The following is a 21,703-nucleotide window of genomic DNA, read 5'->3' as shown; positions in this document are numbered from 1 at the left end:
ATAAACAGTAGTTATTATAGGATGGTGTGTATGGACAGTGTGGACAGTAGTTTTATAGGATGGTGTGTATAGACAGTAGTTATATAGAATGGTTTGTATAGACAGTAGTTATGTAGGATGGTGTGTATAGACAGTATAGACAGTAGTTTTATAGGATGGTGTGTATAGACTGTATAGACAGTAGTTATATAGGATGGTGTGTATAGACAGTAGTTATATAGAAAGGTGTGTATAGACAGTATAGACAGTAGTTATATAGGATGGTGTGTATAGACTGTATAGACAGTAGTTATATAGGATGGTGTGTATAGACAGTATAGACAGTAGTTATATAGGATGATGTATATAGACAGTAGTTATATAGGATGGTGTGTATAGCAGTAGTTTTATAGGATGGTGTGTATAGACAGTAGTTATATAGGATGGTGTGTATAGACAGTAGTTATATAGGATGGTGTATATAGACAGTTTGGACAGTAGTTATATAGTATGGTGTGCATAGTATAGACAGTTTGGACAGTAGTTATATAGGATGGTGTGTATAGACAGTATAAACAGTAGTTATTATAGGATGGTGTGTATGGACAGTGGTTTTATAGGATGATGTGTATAGACAGTATAAACAGTAGTTATATAGGATGGTGTGTATAGACAGTAGTTATATAGGATGGTGTGTATAGACAGTATAGACAGTAGTTATATAGGATGGTGTGTATAGCAGTAGTTTTATAGGATGGTGTGTATAGACAGTAGTTATATAGGATGGTGTGTATAGACAGTAGTTATATAGGATGGTGTATATAGACAGTTTGGACAGTAGTTATATAGTATGGTGTGCATAGTATAGACAGTTTGGACAGTAGTTATATAGAATGGTGTGTATAGACAGTAGTTATATAGGATGGTGTATATAGACAGTTTGGACAGGAGTTATATAGGATGGTGTTTATAGACAGTGTGGACAGTAGTTTTATATGATGGTGTGTATAGACAGTAGTTATATAGGATGGTGTGTATAGACAGTAGTTATATAGGATGGTGTGTATAGACTGTATAAACAGTAGTTATTATAGGATGGTGTGTATGGACAGTGGTTTTATAGGATGGTGTGTATAGACAGTATAAACAGTAGTTATATAGGATGGTGTGTATAGACAGTAGTTATATAGGATGGTGTGTATAGACAGTATAGACAGTAGTTATATAGGATGGTGTGTATCGACAGTGTGGACAGTAGTTTTATATGATGGTGTGTATAGACAGTAGTTATATAGGATGGTGTGTATAGACAGTAGTTATATAGGATGGTGTGTATAGACTGTATAGACAGTAGTTATATAGGATGGTGTGTATAGCAGTAGTTTTATAGGATGGTGTGTATAGACAGTAGTTATATAGGATGGTGTGTATAGACAGTAGTTATATAGGATGGTGTATATAGACAGTTTGTACAGTAGTTATATAGTATGGTGTGCATAGTATTGACAGTTTGGACAGTAGTTATATAGAAAGTTGTGTATAGACAGTAGTTATATAGGATGGTGTATATAGACAGTAGTTATATAGGATGGTGTGTATAGACAGTAGTTATATAGGATGGTGTATATAGACAGTTTGGACAGTAGTTATATAGGATGGTGTTTATAGACAGTATAAACAGTAGTTATTATAGGATGGTGTGTATGGACAGTTGTTTTATAGGATGGTGTGTATAGACAGTATAAACAGTAGTTATATAGGATGGTGTGTATAGACAGTAGTTATATAGGATGGTGTGTATAGACAGTATAGACAGTAGTTATATAGGATGGTGTGTATCGACAGTGTGGACAGTAGTTTTATAGGATGGTGTGTATAGACAGTAGTTATATAGGATGGTGTGTATAGCAGTAGTTTTATAGGATGGTGTGTATAGACAGTAGTTATATAGGATGGTGTGTATAGACAGTAGTTATATAGGATGGTGTATATAGACAGTTTGTACAGTAGTTATATAGTATGGTGTGCATAGTATAGACAGTTTGGACAGTAGTTATATAGAATGGTGTGTATAGACAGTAGTTATATAGGATGGTGTGTATAGACAGTAGTTATATAGGATGGTGTGTATAGACAGTAGTTATATAGGATGGTGTATATAGACAGTTTGGACAGTAGTTATATAGGATGGTGTGTATAGTATAGACAGTTTGGACAGTAGTTATATAGAATGGTGTGTATAGACAGTAGTTATATAGGATGGTGTATATAGCCAGTTTGAACAGTTGTTATATTGGATGGTGTGTATAGACAGTATTTATAAAGGATGGTGTGTATAGACAGTTTGGACAGTAGTTATATAGGATGCTGTGAACAGACAGTATAGACCATAGTTATATAGGATGGTGTCTATAGACAGTACAGACCGTAGTTATATAGGATGGTGTGTATAGGCAGTAGTTATATAGGATAGTGTGTATAGACAGTAGTTATACAGGATGTTGTGTATAGACAGTAGTTATATAGGATGTTGTGTATAGACAGTAGTTATATAGGATGGTGTGTATAGAGAGTATAGACCGTAGTTATATAGGATGGTGTGTATAGACAGTAGTTATATATAGGATGGTGTGTATAGACAGTAGTTATATAGGATGTTGTGTATAGACAGTAGTTATAAACGATGGTGTGTATAGACAGTAATTATACAGGATGGTGTGTATAGACAGTAGTTATATAGGATGGTGTGTATAGACAGTAGTTATATAGGATGGTGTGTATAGACACTAGTTATATAGGATGGTGTGTATAGACAGTAGTTATACAGAATGGTGTCTACAGACAGTATAGACCGTAGTTATATTGGATGGTGTGTATGGACAGTAGTTATATAGGATGGTGTGTATAGACAGTATAGACCGTAGTTATATAGGATGGTGTGTATAGAGAGTATAGACCGTAGTTATATAGGATGGTGTGTATAGACAGTAGATATATAGGATGGTGTGTATATATATATTTTTTATTTCACCTTTATTTAACCAGGTAGGCTAGTTGAGAACATGTTATCATTTGCAACTTTGACCTGGCCAAGATAAAGCATAGCAGTGTGAACAGACAACACAGAGTTACACATGGAGTAAACAATTAACAAGTCAATAACACAGTAGAAAAAAAGGGAGTCTATATACATTGTGTGCAAACGGCATGTATAGACAGTATGGACAGTAGTTATATAGGATGGTGTATATAGACATTATGGACAGTAGTTATATAGGATGATGTATATAGACAGTAGTTATATAGGATGGTGTGTATAGACAGTAGTTATATAGGATGGTGTATATAGACAGTATGGACAGTAGTTATATAGGATGGTGTGTATAGACAGTAGTTATATAGGACGGTGTGTATAGACAGTAGTTATATAGGATGGTGTATATAGACAGTATGGACAGTAGTTATATAGGATGGTGTGTATAGACAGTAGTTATATTGCATGGTGTGTATAGACAGTAGTTATATTGCATGGTGTGTATAGACAGTAGTTATATTGCATGGTGTGTATAGACAGTACAGACAGTAGTTATACAGGATGGTGTGTATAGACAGTAGTTATTTAGGATGGTGTGTATAGACCGTAGTTATATTGCATGGTGTGTATAGACAGTAGTTATATTGCATGGTGTGTATAGACAGTACAGACAGTAGTTATATAGGATGGTGTGTATAGACAGTAGTTATATAGCATGGTGTCTACAGACAGTATAGACAGTAGTTATATAGGATGGTGTGTATGGACAGTAGTTATATAGGATGGTGTGTATTGACAGTAGTTATATAGGATGGTGTGTATAGACAGTAGTTATATTGCATGGTGTGTATAGACAGTACAGACAGTAGTTATATAGGATGGTGTGTATAGACAGTAGTTATATAGCATGGTGTCTACAGACAGTATAGACAGTAGTTATATAGGATGGTGTGTATAAACAGTATAGACAGCATGAATAGAAAATGTGTGTACAGCAGTAGTTTCATAAGTGTCAAAGGCTTTTATTGACAAGCACATGAAGTTGATGCAACGAGTCAATATTTGCAGTGTTGACCCTTCTTTTTCAAGACCTCTGCAATCCGCCCTGGCATGCTGTCAATTAACTTCTGGGCCACGTCCTAAATGATGGCAGCCCATTCTTGCATAATCAATGCTTGGAGTTTGTCAGAATTTGTGGGTTTTTGTTTATCCATCCGCCTCTTGACGATTGACCACAATTTCTCAATGGGATTAAGGGCTGGAAAAGGCATTGTTCGTCTCCAAACTGTTCCTGGATGGTTGGGAGAAGTTGCTCTCGGAGGATGTGTTGGTACCATTCTTTATTCATGGCTGTTTTCTTAGGACAAATTGTGAGTGAGCCCACTCCCTTGGCTGAGAAGCAACACCACACATGAATGGTCTCAGGATGCTTTACTGTTGGCATGACACAGGACTGATGGTAGCGCTCACCTTGTCTTCTCCGGACAAGCTTTTTTCCAGATGCCCCAAACAATCGGAAAGTGGATTCATCAGAGAAAAGGACTTTACCCCAGTCCTCAGCAGTCCAATCCCTGTACCTTTTGCAGAATATCAGTCTGTCACAGATGTTTTTCCTGGAGAGAAATGGCTTCTTTTCTGCCCTTCTTGACACCAGGCCATCCTCCAAAAGTCTTTGCCTCACTGTGTGTGCAGATGCAGTCACACCTGCCTGCTGCCATTCCTGAGCAAGCTCTATACTGGTGGTGCCCCGATCCCGCAGCTGAATCAACTTTAGGAGACGGTCCTGTTGCTTGCTGGACTTTCTTGGGCACCCTGAAGCCTTCTTCACAACAATTGAACCGCTCTCCTTGAAGTTCTTGATGATCCGATAAATGGTTGCTTAAGGTGCAATCTTACTGGCAGCAATATCCTTGCCTGTGAAGCCCTTTTTGTGCAAACCAAAGGAAGGAAGAACAGAGGAAGAACAATGATTCCAAGCACCACCCTCCTTTTGAAGCTTCGAGTCTGTTATTCAAACTCAATCAGCATGACAGAGTGATCTCCAGCCTTGTCCTCGTCAACACTCACACCTGTGTTAACGGTTGGATCACTGACATGATGTCAGCTGGTCCTTTTGTGGCAGGGCTGAAATGCAGTGGAAATGTTTTTGGGGGATCCAGTTCATTTGCATGGCAAAGAGGGACTTTGCAATCAATTGCAATTCATCTGATCACACTTCAGAACATTCAGGAGTATATGCAAATTACCATCATACAAACTGAGGCAGCAGACTTTGTGGAAATTAATATTTGTGTCATTCTCAAAACCTTTGGCCACGACTGTAGATGTCCTGGAGGGCTAGCATTGTGCATACACACCATACACAGACCATACACACACACACACACACACACACACACACACACACACACACACACACACACACACACACACACACACACACACACACACACACACACACACACATAATCTCTCTCACACAAACACAGACACACACACACACACCGTAATACACCAGCCACCGCCACTTTCTCATGTTTAATACCTGTTCAGCTCTTTCATCCAGAACCCCCAGGGAGGCACAGAACATTCTCCAGATCGCCAGAGTTGCTGACAACACCGCCTTGACCAGAATCCAGGGTAACGCCCCAAAATGCACCCTATTCCCTACATAGTATGGGATCCCTATGGGTTCTGGTCAAAATAGTGCACTACTAGGGTGCGGTTTGAAATGCAAGCTTTAAGAAATACTTCAGTGATATAAGATTATTTCTTTATTAATTTAAGCATCCCTGAATATATATATATCTTTTTTTTACAGTCTTTTGCTATAAGCATATTTCTTTATGATAATTATTCTGAAGTCATGCTGAGTCCAGAACTAATGCTCTCACACCAGGGCAGATCGTTTGTAAAGTTGCCAGGTTTGCAGTTTGCACAAACATCACTCAAATCAAATCAAATCAAATGCATTTTATATAGCCCTTCGTACATCAGCTGATATCTCACAGTGCTGTACAGAAACCCAGCCTAAAAGCCCAAACTGCAAGCAATGCAGGTGTAGAAGCTTGGTGGCTAGGAAAAACTCCCAAGAAAGGCCAAAACCTAGGAAGAAACCTAGAGAGGAACCAAGCTATGAGGGGTGGCCAGTCCTCTTCTGGCTGTGCCGGGTGGAGATTATAACAGAACATGGCCCAAGATGTTCAAACGTTCATAAATGACCAGCATGGTCAAATAATAATAAGGCAGAACAGTTGAAACTGGAGCAGCAGCACGGCCAGGTGGACTGGGGACAGCAAGGAATCATCATGTCAGGTAGTCCTGAGGCATGGTCCTAGGGCTCAGGTCCTCCGAGAGAGAGAAAGAAAGAGAGAAAGAGAGAATTAGAGAGAGCACACTTAAATTCACACAGGACACCGAATAGGACAGGAGAAGTACTCCAGATATAACAAACTGACCCTAGCCCCCCGACACATAAACTACTGCAGCACAAATACTGGAGGCTGAGACAGGAGGGGTCAGGAGACACTGTGGCCCCATCCGAGGACACCCCCGGACAGGGCCAAACAGGAAGGATATAACCCCACCCACTTTGCCAAAGCACAGCCCCCACACCACTAGAGGGATATCTTCAACCACCAACTTACCATCCTGAGACAGGGCCGAGTATAGCCCACAAAGATCTCTGCCACGGCAAAACCCAAGGGGGGGCGCCAACCCAGACAGAAACATCAGTGACTCAACCCACTCAAGTGACGCACCCCTCCTAGGGACGGTATGAAAGAGCCCCAGTAAGCCAGTGACTCAGCCCCTGTAATAGGGTTAGAGGCAGAGAATCCCAGTGGAAAGAGGGGAACCGGCCAGGCAGAGACAGCAAGGGCGGTTCATTGCTCCAGAGCCTTTCCGTTCACCTTCCCACTACTGGGCCAGACTACACTCAATCATATGACCCACTGAAGAGATGAGTCTTCAGTAAAGACTTAAACTACTGTATATTGCAGTGCCTACATATATAGTATCTTTATGGATCAAAACAGTAGTGATATCTCTATGGATCATTACAGTAGTGATATCTCTATGGATTATTACAGTTGTGATATCTCTATGGATCATTACAGTAGTGACATCTCTATGGATCATTACTGTAGTGATATCTCTATGGATCATTACAGTAGCAATATCTCTATGGATCATTACACTAGTGATATCTCTATGGATCACTCCAGTAGTGATATCTCTATGGATCATTACAGTAGTGATATCTCTATGGATTATTACAGTTGTGATATCTCTATGGATCATTACAGTAGTGACATCTCTATGGATCATTACTGTAGTGATATCTCTATGGATCATTACAGTAGTGATATCTCTATGGATCATTACAGTAGTGATATCTATATGGATCATTACAGTTGTGATATCTCTATGGATCATTACAGTAGTGATATCTCTATGGATCATTACAGTAGTGATATCTCTATGGATCATTACACTAGCGATATCTCTATGGATCATTACAGTAGCAATATCTCTATGGATCATTACACTAGTGATATCTCTATGGATCACTCCAGTAGTGATATCTCTATGGATCACTCCAGTAGTGATATCTCTATGGATCATTACAGTAGTGATATCTCTATGGATCATTACAGTAGTGATATCTCTATGGATTATTACAGTTGTGATATCTCTATGGATCATTACAGTAGTGACATCTCTATGGATCATTACAGTAGTGATATCTCTATGAATCATTACAGTAGTGATATCTATATGGATCATTAAACTAGTGATATCTCTATGGATCACTCCAGTAGTGATATCTCTATGGATCACTCCAGTAGTGATATCTCTATGGATCATTACAGTTGTGAAATCTCTTTGGATCATTACAGTAGTGACATCTCTATGGATCATTACTGTAGTGATATCTCTATGGATCATTACAGTAGTGATATCTCTATGGATCATTACAGTAGTGAAATCTCTATGGATCATTACAGTAGTGATATCTCTATGGATCACACTCCAACACTCAGACATAATTTACAAACTAACATTTGTGTTGAGTGAGTCCGCCAGATCAGAGGCAGTAGGGTTAAGCAGGGATGTTATCTTGATAAGTGTGCGAATTCTGTGCGAAGTCTGAAACAACTGTATGTATTGGGTTAAGTCTGAAACAACTGTGTTGTGTATTACCTTAAGTCTGAAACAACTGTGTGTATTGGGTTAATTCTTAAACAACAGTAGTTATTGGTTTGCGTGTTGAAACTCTACCTCTGACTTTCCTCTGTCTTCCTTTTTCTCTAGGGGACCATTCTGTTACCTGGAAACAGAGTCACTGAGCATCCCAGCAATGGTGACGAGGGGGGGAAATTCCTGTTTGAGGTCTCTGCAGGTAAGACGAAGAAATAGAGCTGCTTTTAATCTTACGCAAGCCAGAGCAAATCCAGACGTACTATTCATCGGAAAGACCTTAATTCAAGGGCACCTCGTGATGAAAATGACAATAGGGTGACATTGTGACAGAATCCATTATAATCACACCTCCCAAAAATGTAAAGTGTTTGGGAACACTTGCTGTCCCTTGCAGTCACAGCTCAGTAGACACATCGAACACAGGCGACTGTTGTTATTTTCCGAGATGGATCGAGAGTGTTAGCAACATTCACTCTCGTCATTGTTTTGTGTGGGTCTCTGTGGATTATAAAGATGTTACAAATTCAATCAAATCTGCTCTGCTGGAAATGTCCAATCTTCCTTCACTGCAAAAAAAATACCTTATTTTGATCAAATTATTGTTTTGTTAGACATAATACACATTGTGTCAGTTGTCTCTTAAATATTCTGACCTCTAATGTCCGATTCCATGTTTCTCTCCTTGCTAGCAGTATATCTTTCTACCACATCATAACAACAGCCCTTTGTAGTTTGAAGTGACACTCAGTGGGAAATATTTTGATGTTGCACAGCTGGTGAGTCATTGACTTATGCAGTGACTGGGTTCGTCCCAATTGGGGTTTCTCACCCTATTCCCTACATAGCAGCGGTTGGAACCAGTTCAGAGAACAGACATTTTTTTGAAGAATAGAAACAGAACCGGGAATGAAACTGATCTATAGTGTTTTCCGGGAAACAGATTTTTTTTTTCTTCTAATCTTGAGAACTGGTAAAAAAAATATATATTTCTCGATCCAAAAATATTCCTAAAGTCTAGTATATATTTCTGTAATTCAGAACGCTCCATGTCCACCCCTCTCGCTCACTCTCTAACCCAGCTGTGAAATTTCAGATGTATCTTATCTGACCAATCAAACACAAGAAAGCTTTTCTATCCGTGCTCATTGGTGGAGTAAATTATTAATGAGATTAATATCACAATGCCATTGATTTCACAGGTAAAAAAATATATGCGAAAAGGAACTATATGAACTGTTACGTGTTGTTGTTGTTCGAACCAGTTCAGAACCGGTTCGGAACTTCGGAACGGAACAGAAGAAATATGGGGTTCTCTTCGGAACAGAGCGATTGGATAATCATTTAAGTTCCAACCCCACTACATAGTGCACTAATTTTGGGCAGAGCCCTATGAGCCCTGATCAAAGGTAGTGCACTATGTAGGGTCTAGTGTTCCATTTGGGAGTCTTTGTTTGGGTACTAGTTGTTTCTTTGATGACCCTTGACATTCTTCCCAGAGCTCAGTGGCTCTTTGAGTGAGACACACACACAAACTGTGGACTTTGACCTTGCAGACCCTGAAGCTGCAGTCGGGATGGCCTTGACCAGAGACTAGAGAGTACACAAAGGAAAAGGGAGTTAAGGGAGTCCTGGGAAAAAAATATTTCTAAGCACGGTCTGTGTCCCAAATGGCCCCCTATTCCCTATATCTTTACACTACTTTTGAACAGTGCCAATAGGACTCTGGTCAACAGTAGTGTCCTATATACCAGGACCAATAGGACTCTGGTCAACAGTAGTGTCCTATATACCAGGACCAATAGGACTCTGGTCAAGAGTAGTGTCCTATATACCAGGACCAATAGAACAGCTGTAAGACATCCCTCAGCTGGTCTGTGGGGGAATGCGTGACCAACTCCAATCGATCCACCAGAGAGGAATGTGTAGAGGATGTTGTGTACTGACCCATGATGGAAACACAGAACACTCATCTTTCCCTTTCTTGTGTACCCCTCCTTTTACTCCCTCGCTTCTTTCATTCTGGTGTATCATCCCCCGTTGTTTTTATGAAGAAAACAGAATTGAGATCCAAGAGGTTATTGTTCTGTATTCTATCGAATGATCCGTGACTGATCGTTATTCCATTCTGTATTCTACTGACTGATCTGTGACTGATCTTTATTCCGTTCTGTTTTCTTCCTGATTGATCTTTATTCCATTCTGTATTCTTCGTGACTGATCTTTATTCCATTCTGTATTCTACTGACTGATCCGTGACTGATCTTTATTCCATTCTGTATTCTATTGACTGATCCGTGACTGATCTTTATTCCATTCTGTATTCTATTGACTGATCCGTGACTGATCTTTATTCCATTCTGTATTCTACTGACTGATCCGTGACTGATCTTTATTCCATTCTGTATTCTATTGACTGATCCGTGACTGATCTTTATTCCATTCTGTATTCTACTGACTGATCCGTGACTGATCTTTATTCCATTCTGTATTCTATTGACTGATCCGTGACTGATCTTTATTCCATTCTGTATTCTATTGACTGATCCGTGACTGATCTTTATTCCATTCTGTATTCTATTGACTGATCTGTGACTGATCTTTATTCCATTCTGTATTCTATTGACTGATCTGTGACTGATCTTTATTCCATTCTGTATTCTATTGACTGATCCGTGACTGATCTTTATTCCATTCTGTATTCTATTGACTGATCCGTGACTGATCTTTATTCCATTCTGTATTCTATTGACTGATCTGTGACTGATCTTTATTCCATTCTGTATTCTATTGACTGATCTGTGACTGATCTTTATTCCATTCTGTATTCTATTGACTGATCTGTGACTGATCTTTATTCCATTCTGTATTCTTCCTGACTGATCTGTGACTGATCTTTATTCCATTCTGTATTCTATTGACTGATCTGTGACTGATCTTTATTCCATTCTGTATTCTTCCTGGCTGATCCGTGACTGATCTTTATTCCATTCTGTATACTTCCTGACTGATCTGTGACTGATCTTTATTCTATTCTGTATTATATTGACTGATCTTTATTCCATTCTGTATTCTACTGACTGATCCGTGACTGATCTTCATTCCATCCTGTAATTCTATTGACTGATCCGTGACTGATCTTTATTCCTTTGAATACAATCAAGAACCAAGGCTTGTTCTCTCATGGGTTATTGTGACGGTTCTTTATTCCAGTCAATACAATGTGCCCTTGCGTTCTTCTATTTGGGTTATTAAAATGAATAAGTGAAGCTTGTCTGAACAGTGCCTGTGCTGCTTTGATTGTGAGTCTGTGTCTCAGCCTTTGTTTTTGGAGAGTTGTGTCCTTGCAGCCTATCTATCTAATGATTTGCACTAGCCAAGTGGTAGACGTATCAGTTCCAGTGTAACTTTGTGGATTTTTTGTTGTTGTTGCCTTTGTTACTGTTTTGTAACTTTTTGAATTAGTCCATTCATTGACATTTCCTGTAAGGCATGCATCACCCCTTCCACTCAATGTGGTGTTTCTATTACACTGCATAGTGTGTGTGGCCCACTGGACTAAACATTCCTGGCTTCTGGGTTTTCCTCTAATTCATACAGCCAGCCTGCTAACTCGAAAACATTTCATCCTCACATTGTGAATGCTGTTTCATTCACTAGAAGACGTTGTGCATGTGATTCTCATGCCAGGAACAGGGAGAAAGAGATGATTTTCAGTGACTTGGACCAGTGTATTTTCCTGTCAATCACTTTTTCGTACGTCCCAAATGGTATCCTATGGGCCCTTGTCAAAAGTATTGCACTACATAGGGAATAGAGTGCCAACACGTTGTGAATAATTGTTTATATTGTTCATGTGGACTCTGTTACATGAGAGAACAAAACATAAGGCTTTAGTTTGGGAATGAGTGATGGCCGAACACATGTCCATATGTCTTGGTGTTTGGCACACACAATAAACGATATACTATACGTACTTCAACATAGGATAGAGCAGATTGTAGGGTTCTAGGTAGAGCACAGACCTAGATACTCCTTCCTGAGAGCATCACTGATAATGACGGTAGATTATATGCAAGGCAAGCTATGTTTTGTCCTACAGCTATAAATCTCTACTTTGGTCATGTGGAATAAATGGGCATATTCCGTTGAACCTTTTAATTAGATTTATATATCAAAAAAAACATCTGACCTGAATGATAAATGAACTGATGGCTGAGTTAAGAACACTAAGAGAGGAGCATAAATCATGTTTTTTAATCAGCAACTATCTTTTCTGTTCTGAAGTGACTTGTTACTCACAATAAATCTTTCCGGCTGTTGCCGTAGACCAGGGATGGGCAACTTTGATGTGGGTGTGGTGCCACAAAATATGAGGGGCCCCAGTGGCTCGCTGGTCTGCGTACCCACGCATGCAGTCAACTGATTTGTGCAATCAATCCACTTGTGCAGTTAAACTACTTAACTCTCTTAACTAAATCCATTATACCAGAAGCCAGGGCCAGTTTTCGTCTTTTGGTGGGTATAAACACCTCGCGGGCAAATCATTTTACTGCCCCCCCCCGTCGTGATGGCAGAGAGAAGAAAGTACGTTTTAAAGTTAACTTCCTAGAATTCTACACATTTTGCCATGGGGCCTAGAGAAAATGTTGTAGTTTTGTAACAAATGTTATGAATTCTACACATTTTGCCATGGGGCCTCGAGAAAATGTTGTAATTTTATAACAAATGTCATGAATACTACACAAAATATTTTTTTTGCAATTCTATCAAGTTTGCCATGATCTACTCCATGTTAATGGTGGTATCTTTATTTTACCAGGCAAGTCAGTTAAGAACAAATTCTTATTTTCAATGACAGCCTAGGAACAGTTGGTTAACTGCCTATTCAGGGGCAGAACGACAGATTTGTACCTTGTCAGCTCAGGGGTTTGAACTCCCAACCTTCCGGTTACTAGCCCAACGCTCTAACCACTAGGCTACCCTGCCGCCTGATTGAAAGTGACTAACAAAATACATGTAGGGCCTGGGTACGGTATTCCTACACATTTAGGTAGCTGAGTAGACTCATTTAATTTTGCTGACATGGCTAATTAAGTGACCGTCAGTGACAGACATAACCAGGAGGGAAACTGCTGAAACACAACCAGATTTAGAAATTGCACCTTGTGTCTTGCTCCATGGGCCGACAAAATGGAATGTGGTTGTCCATCCCTGCTGTAGATTGTCACAGCCTTTCATAGCCCGAAGTAGACTGATAAAGCATCTATAGTTTCATAAACAAATCAGCTTTCAGAAAGGAGAAATTATTTCCCATGTGGCCAGCTGTAGCTGTCCAATATATCACCCATGTTTTATAAACCTTGTGACAGGGTTTTGACAAGGTTAATGCATGACACTTTAATCAATTATACCATTGGTGTTTAACCCTAACCCTCTTGACACGGTTTCAATACAGGTGGTATGCAAGTGTGGTTTATACATGACACGTCAGTCAATCATATCATTGCAATTTTTTTGTCTTCTGAATGGCAATCAATCAAGTTCTGTTGTGTCACATATTCAAAATGGAATAAGGAATAAAGTCAAACTTTATTTTTAGAACAGGCAAACCAGCAACCACCAGGGAATTTTAAATGCTAATATTGCTTCCAAGAATAGCTTGTTGTCCTAGCGTTGCCCTTGTCTTATAAAAGAGAGAAGGTTGAGCTGAAAGTGGCATTGCTGGGGAAGCTGTGGGTGAGAGGGAGAGATGGTTCCTCTTTTAGGGAAACAGTAGGCTGGGACACTGAGTCATGTTGAAAGAAGAACACCTGCTGTCTGTGTTCCAGTAAACCATAACCATAGAATTGGAATTGTTAGACTGGACCAGTGAAATATATCCGTGATGTGAGTGGCTTTGACCCTTCTTGTAATTCTACATCTAGGAATCCATCACCCCCCAGACAGACATGGCCTAGGTCTGCCTAGCTGGCATGAAGCCCTAAACTCTGGATCCTGGTTCCATTCTAACGTCCGTAGTGTACTACTTATATCAGAATGCTGAGTGGTACGTAAGTGTGAATATTGGAACGGAGCCTGGGTCTGCCTAGCAGCAGCCCTGAGCTCTGGTTCATGCTCCTGTCACAGAACCCGGGTAATCGGGGTCTATAATGCTAGTTTAATGGGGGTCCTCAGTCTCTGGGGTTGCATGATATTATTCTCACTTTCAATGGGCTCAGTTTATCTCTTTATAGCTGGCTGACACACACACACACACAGTGTTGAATCATATTATCGTCACCTTTGGTTATGGCTTAATTACAGTGAGCCAGGAGGGGGTAGAGGAGGGCTATTCATTATCTCTGTCTCCCCACATACAGAGAGCTCTCTGTGTGTGTGTGTGTGTGTGTGTGTGTGTGTGTGTGTGTGTGTGTGTGTGTGTGTGCGCGCAACAGGAGCAGACATGGAGGTCATGTGCTTGAGCGATTTACAGTCTTGCTAATTTTATTTAGGGGGTTAATGTTTGACAAGAAGCTGACAGGGGGGAGGAGGGAGATAGAGAGAGAGGTGGGGAAGCAGTCAATGTCAAAGTCAGGGTCATAGCTGTAGTATAGCTGTTCAGCCTCTTAAAGCCACAGGATGTCATGGCAACGATGGCAGTATTTCAGTAGTGTGTTGCCGCTCATACCACACAGGATCCTTATGGATTTAGGAAGGATTTCAGTTTGAGAGAGAGAGAGAGAGAGAGAGAGAGAGAGAGAGAGAGAGAGAGAGAGAGAGAGAGAGAGAGAGAGAGAGAGAGAGAGAGAGAGAGAATTATTTGTAAATTAACTGTTTTTTTTTCAAATCATTGTTGGTGTTGGTTTGTATGCAGCGGGGCATGTTTGTATGCAGCTGGTAATGTTTGTATGCAGCTGGTAATGTTTGTATGCAGCTGGTAATGTTTGTATGCAGCTGGTAATGTTTGTATGCAGCTGGTAATGTTTGTATGCAGCTGGTAATGTTTGTATGCAGCTGGTAATGTTTGTATGCAGCGGGTAATGTTTGTATGCAGCGGGTCATGTTTGTATGCAGCGGGTCATGTTTGTATGCAGCGGGTCATGTTTGTATGCAGCGAGTCATGTTTGTATGCAGCTGGTAATGTTTGTATGCAGCTGGTAATGTTTGTATGCAGCTGGTAATGTTTGTATGCAGCGGGTAATGTTTGTATGCAGCGGGTCATGTTTTTATGCAGCTGGTAATGTTTGTATGCAGCTGGTAATGTTTGTATGCAGCGGGTAATGTTTGTATGCAGCGGGTCATGTTTGTATGCAGCGAGTCATGTTTGTATGCAGCTGGTAATGTTTGTATGCAGCTGGTAATGTTTGTATGCAGCTGGTAATGTTTGTATGCAGCTGGTAATGTTTGTATGCAGCGGGTAATGTTTGTATGCAGCGGGTCATGTTTTTATGCAGCTGGTAATGTTTGTATGCAGCAGGTAATGTTTGTATGCAGCTGGTAATGTTTGTATCCAGCGGGTAATGTTTGTATGCAGCTTGTAATGTTTGTATGCAGCGGGTAATGTTTGTATGCAGCGGGTAATGTTTGTATGCAGCTCTGTAATGTATATCATGTAGTCAATGGCAACAGCATCCTGTAGACCTCCCCCTACATTCCACTTAGTAATGTAATACTGTATTCTGCCAGGCTAGGGCTTTATGTACCAGAACGGTGGGCAATGTGCCTTTTCCTGGCATAGGGCTGGTCATTTATTACCGTGGCTTTGTTCTCTTTCTGTGCCAGGTTGAGGCCATGCATGTGGCTTGTGGATGACCTGCCCATATCCCATCATGGCTGGGCATCTGGTGTAAGTCTTCAGAGCAGCGTGAAGCACAGGATTGGTTCAGGAGCGTGCACACGCACACACAACGTACGCCTCGTAGCCTCATAACTCTATTGGGGAGGGTGTGCTGATGTTTTTAGTTAAAGAACTGACAGTATGGTTACTTCATCTGCACTAGCAGCATATCGTATTGTGAGAGAGTTACAGAATAATAATGAAATGGCTGACACTATCAAACTGTGTTCCACAACAGTAGGCAGAAAGTCAGTAATACAGTGGGTCCATATTTCTGCCTGTAAGAGAGGTACTGTTTATTCCACCTTTCCAGTAGAAAGTTATACAATCCTTATCGGCAGTAGTCCTGTGGGAGTTGACTGTACTACCTGAGAGAGTGCAGCAGTAGTCCTGTGGGAGTTGACTGTACTACCCGAGAGAGTGCAGCAGTAGTCCTGTGGGAGTTGACTGTAGTTCCCGAGAGAGTGCAGCAGTAGTCCTGTGGGAGTTGACTGTAGTTCCCGAGAGAGTGCAGCAGTAGTCCTGTGGGAGTTGACTGTAGTTCCCGAGAGAGTGCAGCAGTAGTCCTGTGGGAGTTGACTGTAGTTCCCGAGAGAGTGCAGCAGTAGTCCTGTGGGAGTTGACTGTAGTTCCCGAGAGAGTGCAGCAGTAGTCCTGTGGGAGTTGACTGTAGTTCCCGAGAGAGTGCAGCAGTAGTCCTGTGGGAGTTGACTGTAGTTCCCGAGAGAGTGCAGCAGTAGTCCTGTGGGAGTTGACTGTAGTTCCCGAGAGAGTGCAGCAGTAGTCCTGTGGGAGTTGACTGTACTACCTGAGAGAGTGCAGCAGTAATGCTGTGGGAGTTGACTGTAGTTCCTGAGAGAGTGCAGCAGTAGTCCTGTGGGAGTTGACTGTAGTTCCCGAGAGAGTGCAGCAGTAGTCCTGTGGGAGTTGACTGTAGTTCCTGAGAGAGTGCAGCAGTAGTCCTGTGGGAGTTGACTGTAGTTCCTGAGAGAGTGCAGCAGTAATCCTGTGGGAGTTGACTGTAGTTCCCGAGAGAGTGCAGCAGTAATCCTGTGGGAGTTGACTGTAGTTCCCGAGAGAATGCAGCAGTAGTCCTGTGGGAGTTGACTGTAGTTCCCGAGAGAGTGCAGCAGTACTCCTGTGGGAGTTGACTGTACTACCCGAGAGAGTGCAGCAGTAGTCCTGTGGGAGTTGACTCTAGTTCCCGAGAGATTGCAGCAGTAATCCTGTGGGAGTTGACTGTAGTTCCCGAGAGAGTGCAGCAGTAGTCCTGTGGGAGTTGACTGTACTACCCGAGAGAGAGATTGGACCATAGTGAACATATTGGATTCTCTCCACCTGTAATTGTCTGGTGCCATGGAAACTTTATTATCGTACAATATATGAAGCCAAGTCATTTTCCCCCAGAAGTCACATATTTCTCTATACTCAATTCACTTTTAATGTTGAGGGATTTTATAGTGACTTCACCATGTCTTTGGTCCGAAGAATATCATATCTATCTATTGGTTATTGCCTGAGTATTCTGAAACGACACTGTGAAAACGCATGGCAACATCAGAAAACGACACTGTGAAAACGCATGGCAACATCAGAAAACGACACTGTGAAAACGCATGGCAACATCAGAAAACGACACTGTGAAAACGCATGGCAACATCAGAAAACGACACTGTGAAAACGCATGGCAACATCAGAAAACGACACTGAAAACAGATGGCAACATCAGAAAATGCTATTGCTGATAAACATGCACTATAACCATAGAGTGAATTCTAAATCTGTATTTCTGAGAGACAAATATCATGACATTGATAATGATTGTTGTTTGTTGCTTCCCATCCATCTGTAAAGGAAAGTCCAGTAGCACACTGCAGAGATCTAATCATCAGCTGTTGTTGTTGTTGCTGCTGCTGTGGCTGTGGCTGTGCTGTGGCTGTACATTGATCTTGTGCAAGCCAGCATGCTTCCAGACCCAGGACAGGTACACTGTCATTTTCCAACCAGTCAGTCACAAAAGCTTGGGCGAGTGGTAACTGCAGCTGCTCTGTGTGTGTGTGTGTGTGTGTGTGTGTGTGTGTGTGTGTGTGTGTGTGTGTGTGTGTGTGTGTGTGTGTGTGTGTGTGTGTGTGTGTGTGTGTGTGTGTGTGTGTGTGTGTGTGTGTGTGTGTGTGTGTGTGTGTGTGTGTATGTGCGCGCGCGTGTGTGTGTTGCTCCCTGAGCACTGCCCTGACTGACTGGAATGTGTGAGCCACAGTGGCCACTAATTATTAGCAAAACACTGACTGACCACCAGGCTACAAGACCTGTCATCCCCACAAACAGGGCCAACTGTCATCAGCGGCCAGCTGAGGAGAGGTCACACACACACACACACACACACACACACACACACACAACGGGGAGAAAGTAACGCCTGGAAAAGTCAAGCCAGTTAATAAGTGCTTCTGCTCAGACTTTCAAAAGAAAACACTGTAGTAGTGTACAGTCTATAAACACTGCAGTAGTGTACAGTCTATAAACACTGTAGTAGTGTACAGTCTATAAACACTGTAGTAGTGTACAGTCTATAAACACTGTAGTAGTGTACAGTCTATAAACACTGTAGTAGTGTACAGTCTATAAACACTGCAGTAGTGTACAGTCTATAAACACTGCAGTAGTGTACAGTCTATAAACACTGTAGTAGTGTACAGTCTATAAACACTGCAGTAGTGTACAGTCTATAAACACTGCAGTAGTGTACAGTCTATAAACACTGTAGTAGTGTACAGTCTATAAACTCTGTAGTAGTGTACAGTCTATAAACACTGTAGTAGCGTACAGTCTATGAACACTGTAGTAGTGTACAGTCTATAAACACTGTAGTAGTGTACAGTCTATAAACACTGCAGTAGTGTACAGTCTATAAACACTGTAGTAGTGTACAGTCTACAAACACTGTAGTAGTGTACAGTCGATAAACACTTTAGTAGTGTACAGTCTACAAACACTGTAGTAGTGTACAGTCTATAAACACTGTAGTAGTGTACAGTCTATAAACACTGTAGTAGTGTACAGTCTATAAACACTGTAGTAGTGTACAGTCTATAAACACTGTAGTAGTGTACAGTCTATAAACACTGTAGTAGTGTACAGTCTACAGACACTGTAGTAGTGTACAGTCTACAGACACTGCAGTAGTGTACAGTCTATAAACACTGTAGTAGTGTACAGTCTATAAACACTGTAGTAGTGTACAGTCTATAAACACTGTAGTAGTGTACAGTCTACAGACACTGCAGTAGTGTACAGTCTATAAACACTGTAGTAGTGTACAGTCTATAAACACTGTAGTAGTGTACAGTCTATAAACACTGTAGTAGTGTACAGTCTATTAACACTGTAGTAGTGTACAGTCTATAAACACTGTAGTAGTGTACAGTCTATAAACACTGTAGCAGTGTACAGTCTATAAACACTGTAGTAGTGTACAGTCTATAAACACTGTAGCAGTGTACAGTCTATAAACACTGTAGTAGTGTACAGTCTATAAACACTGTAGTAGTGTACAGTCTATAAACACTATAGCAGTGTACAGTCTATAAACACTGTAGTAGTGTACAGTCTATAAACACTGTAGTAGTGTACAGTCTATAAACACTGTAGTAGTGTACAGTCTATTAACACTGTAGCAGTGTACAGTCTATAAACACTGTAGTAGTGTACAGTCTATAAACACTGTAGTAGTGTACAGTCTATAAACACTGTAGTAGTGTACAGTCTATAAACACTGTAGTAGTGTACAGTCTATAAACACTGTAGTAGTGTACAGTCTACAGACACTGCAGTAGTGTACAGTCTATAAACACTGTAGTAGTGTACAGTCTATAAACACTGTAGTAGTGTACAGTCTATAAACACTGTAGTAGTGTACAGTCTATTAACACTGTAGTAGTGTACAGTCTATAAAGACTGTAGTAGTGTACAGTCTATAAACACTGTAGCAGTGTACAGTCTATAAACACTGTAGTAGTGTACAGTCTATAAACACTGTAGCAGTGTACAGTCTATAAACACTGTAGTAGTGTACAGTCTATAAACACTGTAGTAGTGTACAGTCTATAAACACTGTAGCAGTGTACAGTCTATAAACACTGTAGTAGTGTACAGTCTATAAACACTGTAGTAGTGTACAGTCTATAAACACTGTAGTAGTGTACAGTCTATAAACACTGTAGTAGTATAAAGTCTATAAACACTGTAGTAGTGTACAGTCTATAAACACTGTAGTAGTGTACAGTCTATAAACACTGTAGTAGTGTAGTCTACAGACACTGCAGTAGTGTACAGTCTATAAACACTGTAGTAGTGTACAGTCTACAGACACTGCAGTATCAAATCAAAATCAAATCAAATTTATTTATATAGCCCTTCGTACATCAGCTGATATCTCAAAGTGCTGTACAGAAACCCAGCCTAAAACCCCAAACAGCAAGCAATGCAGGTGTAGAAGCACGGTGGCTAGGAAAAACTCCCTAGAAAAGCCAAAACCTAGGAAGAAACCTAGAGAGGAACCAGGCTATGTGGGGTGGCCAGTCCTCTTCTGGCTGTGCCGGGTAGAGATTATAACAGAACATGGCCAAGATGTTCAAATGTTCATAAATGACCAGCATGGTCGAATAATAATAAGGCAGAACAGTTGAAACTGGAGCAGCAGCACGGCCAGGTGGACTGGGGACAGCAAGGAGTCATCATGTCAAGTAGTCCTGGGGCATGGTCCTAGGGCCGCGGTTCAGTTGAAACTGGAGCAGCAGCACGGCCAGGTGGACTGGGGACAGCAAGGAGTCATCATGTCAGGTAGTCCTGGGGCATGGTCCTAGGGCTCAGGTCCTCCGAGAGAGAGAAGGAGAGAATTAGAGAACGCACACTTAGATTCACACAGGACACCGAATTGGACAGGAGAAGTACTCCAGATATAACAAACTGACCCCAGCCCCCGACACATAAACTACTGCAGCATAAATACTGAAGGCTGAGACAGGAGGGGTCAGGAGACACTGTGGCCCCACCCGAGGACACCCCGGACAGGGCCAAACAGGAAGGATATAACCCCACCCACTATGCCAAAGCACAGCCCCCACACCACTGGAGGGATATCTTCAACCACCAACTTACCATCCTGAGACAAAGCTGAGTATAGCCCGCAAAGATCTCCGCCACGGCACAACCCAAGGGGGGCGCCAACCCAGACAGGATGACCACATCAGTGAATCAACCCACTCAGGTGACGCACCCCCTCAGGGACGGCATGAGAGAGCCCCAGCAAGCCAGTGACTCAGCCCCTGTAATAGGGTTAGAGGCAGAGAATCCCAGTGGAAAGAGGGGAACCGGCCAGGCAGAGACAGCAAGGGTGGTTCGTTGCTCCAGAGCCTTTCCGTTCACCTTCCCACTCCTGGGCCAGACTACACTCAATCATATGACCCACTGAAGAGATGAGTCTTCAGTAAAGACTTAAAGGTTGAGACCGAGTTTGCGTCTCTGACATGGGTAGGCAGACCGTTCCATAAAAATGGAGCTCTATAGGAGAAAGCCCTGCCTCCAGCTGTTTGCTTAGAAATTCTAGGGACAATTAGGAGGCCTGCGTCTTGTGACCGTAGCGTACGTGTAGGTATGTACGGCAGGACCAA

At 41.4% G+C, this 21,703-nt stretch overlaps 1 protein-coding gene across 2 annotated transcripts in view; it reads left to right on the top strand.

The window, feature by feature from the left end:
* Nucleotides 1-21,703, top strand: part of arhgap24 (Rho GTPase activating protein 24) — a 256,798-nt gene that overhangs the window by 88,872 nt on the left and 146,223 nt on the right. For both annotated transcript variants that reach the window (XM_064977336.1, XM_064977335.1), the window contains exon 3: nt 8,330-8,417. In XM_064977336.1, the coding sequence (XP_064833408.1) occupies nt 8,330-8,417 (88 nt within the window). The remainder of the gene's footprint in view (nt 1-8,329; nt 8,418-21,703) is intronic.

Source organism: Oncorhynchus masou, chromosome 11 (genome assembly GCF_036934945.1).
Source record: "Oncorhynchus masou masou isolate Uvic2021 chromosome 11, UVic_Omas_1.1, whole genome shotgun sequence".
Lineage (NCBI taxonomy): Eukaryota > Metazoa > Chordata > Actinopteri > Salmoniformes > Salmonidae > Oncorhynchus > Oncorhynchus masou.
This window is presented reverse-complemented; position numbering and strand designations above follow the sequence as displayed.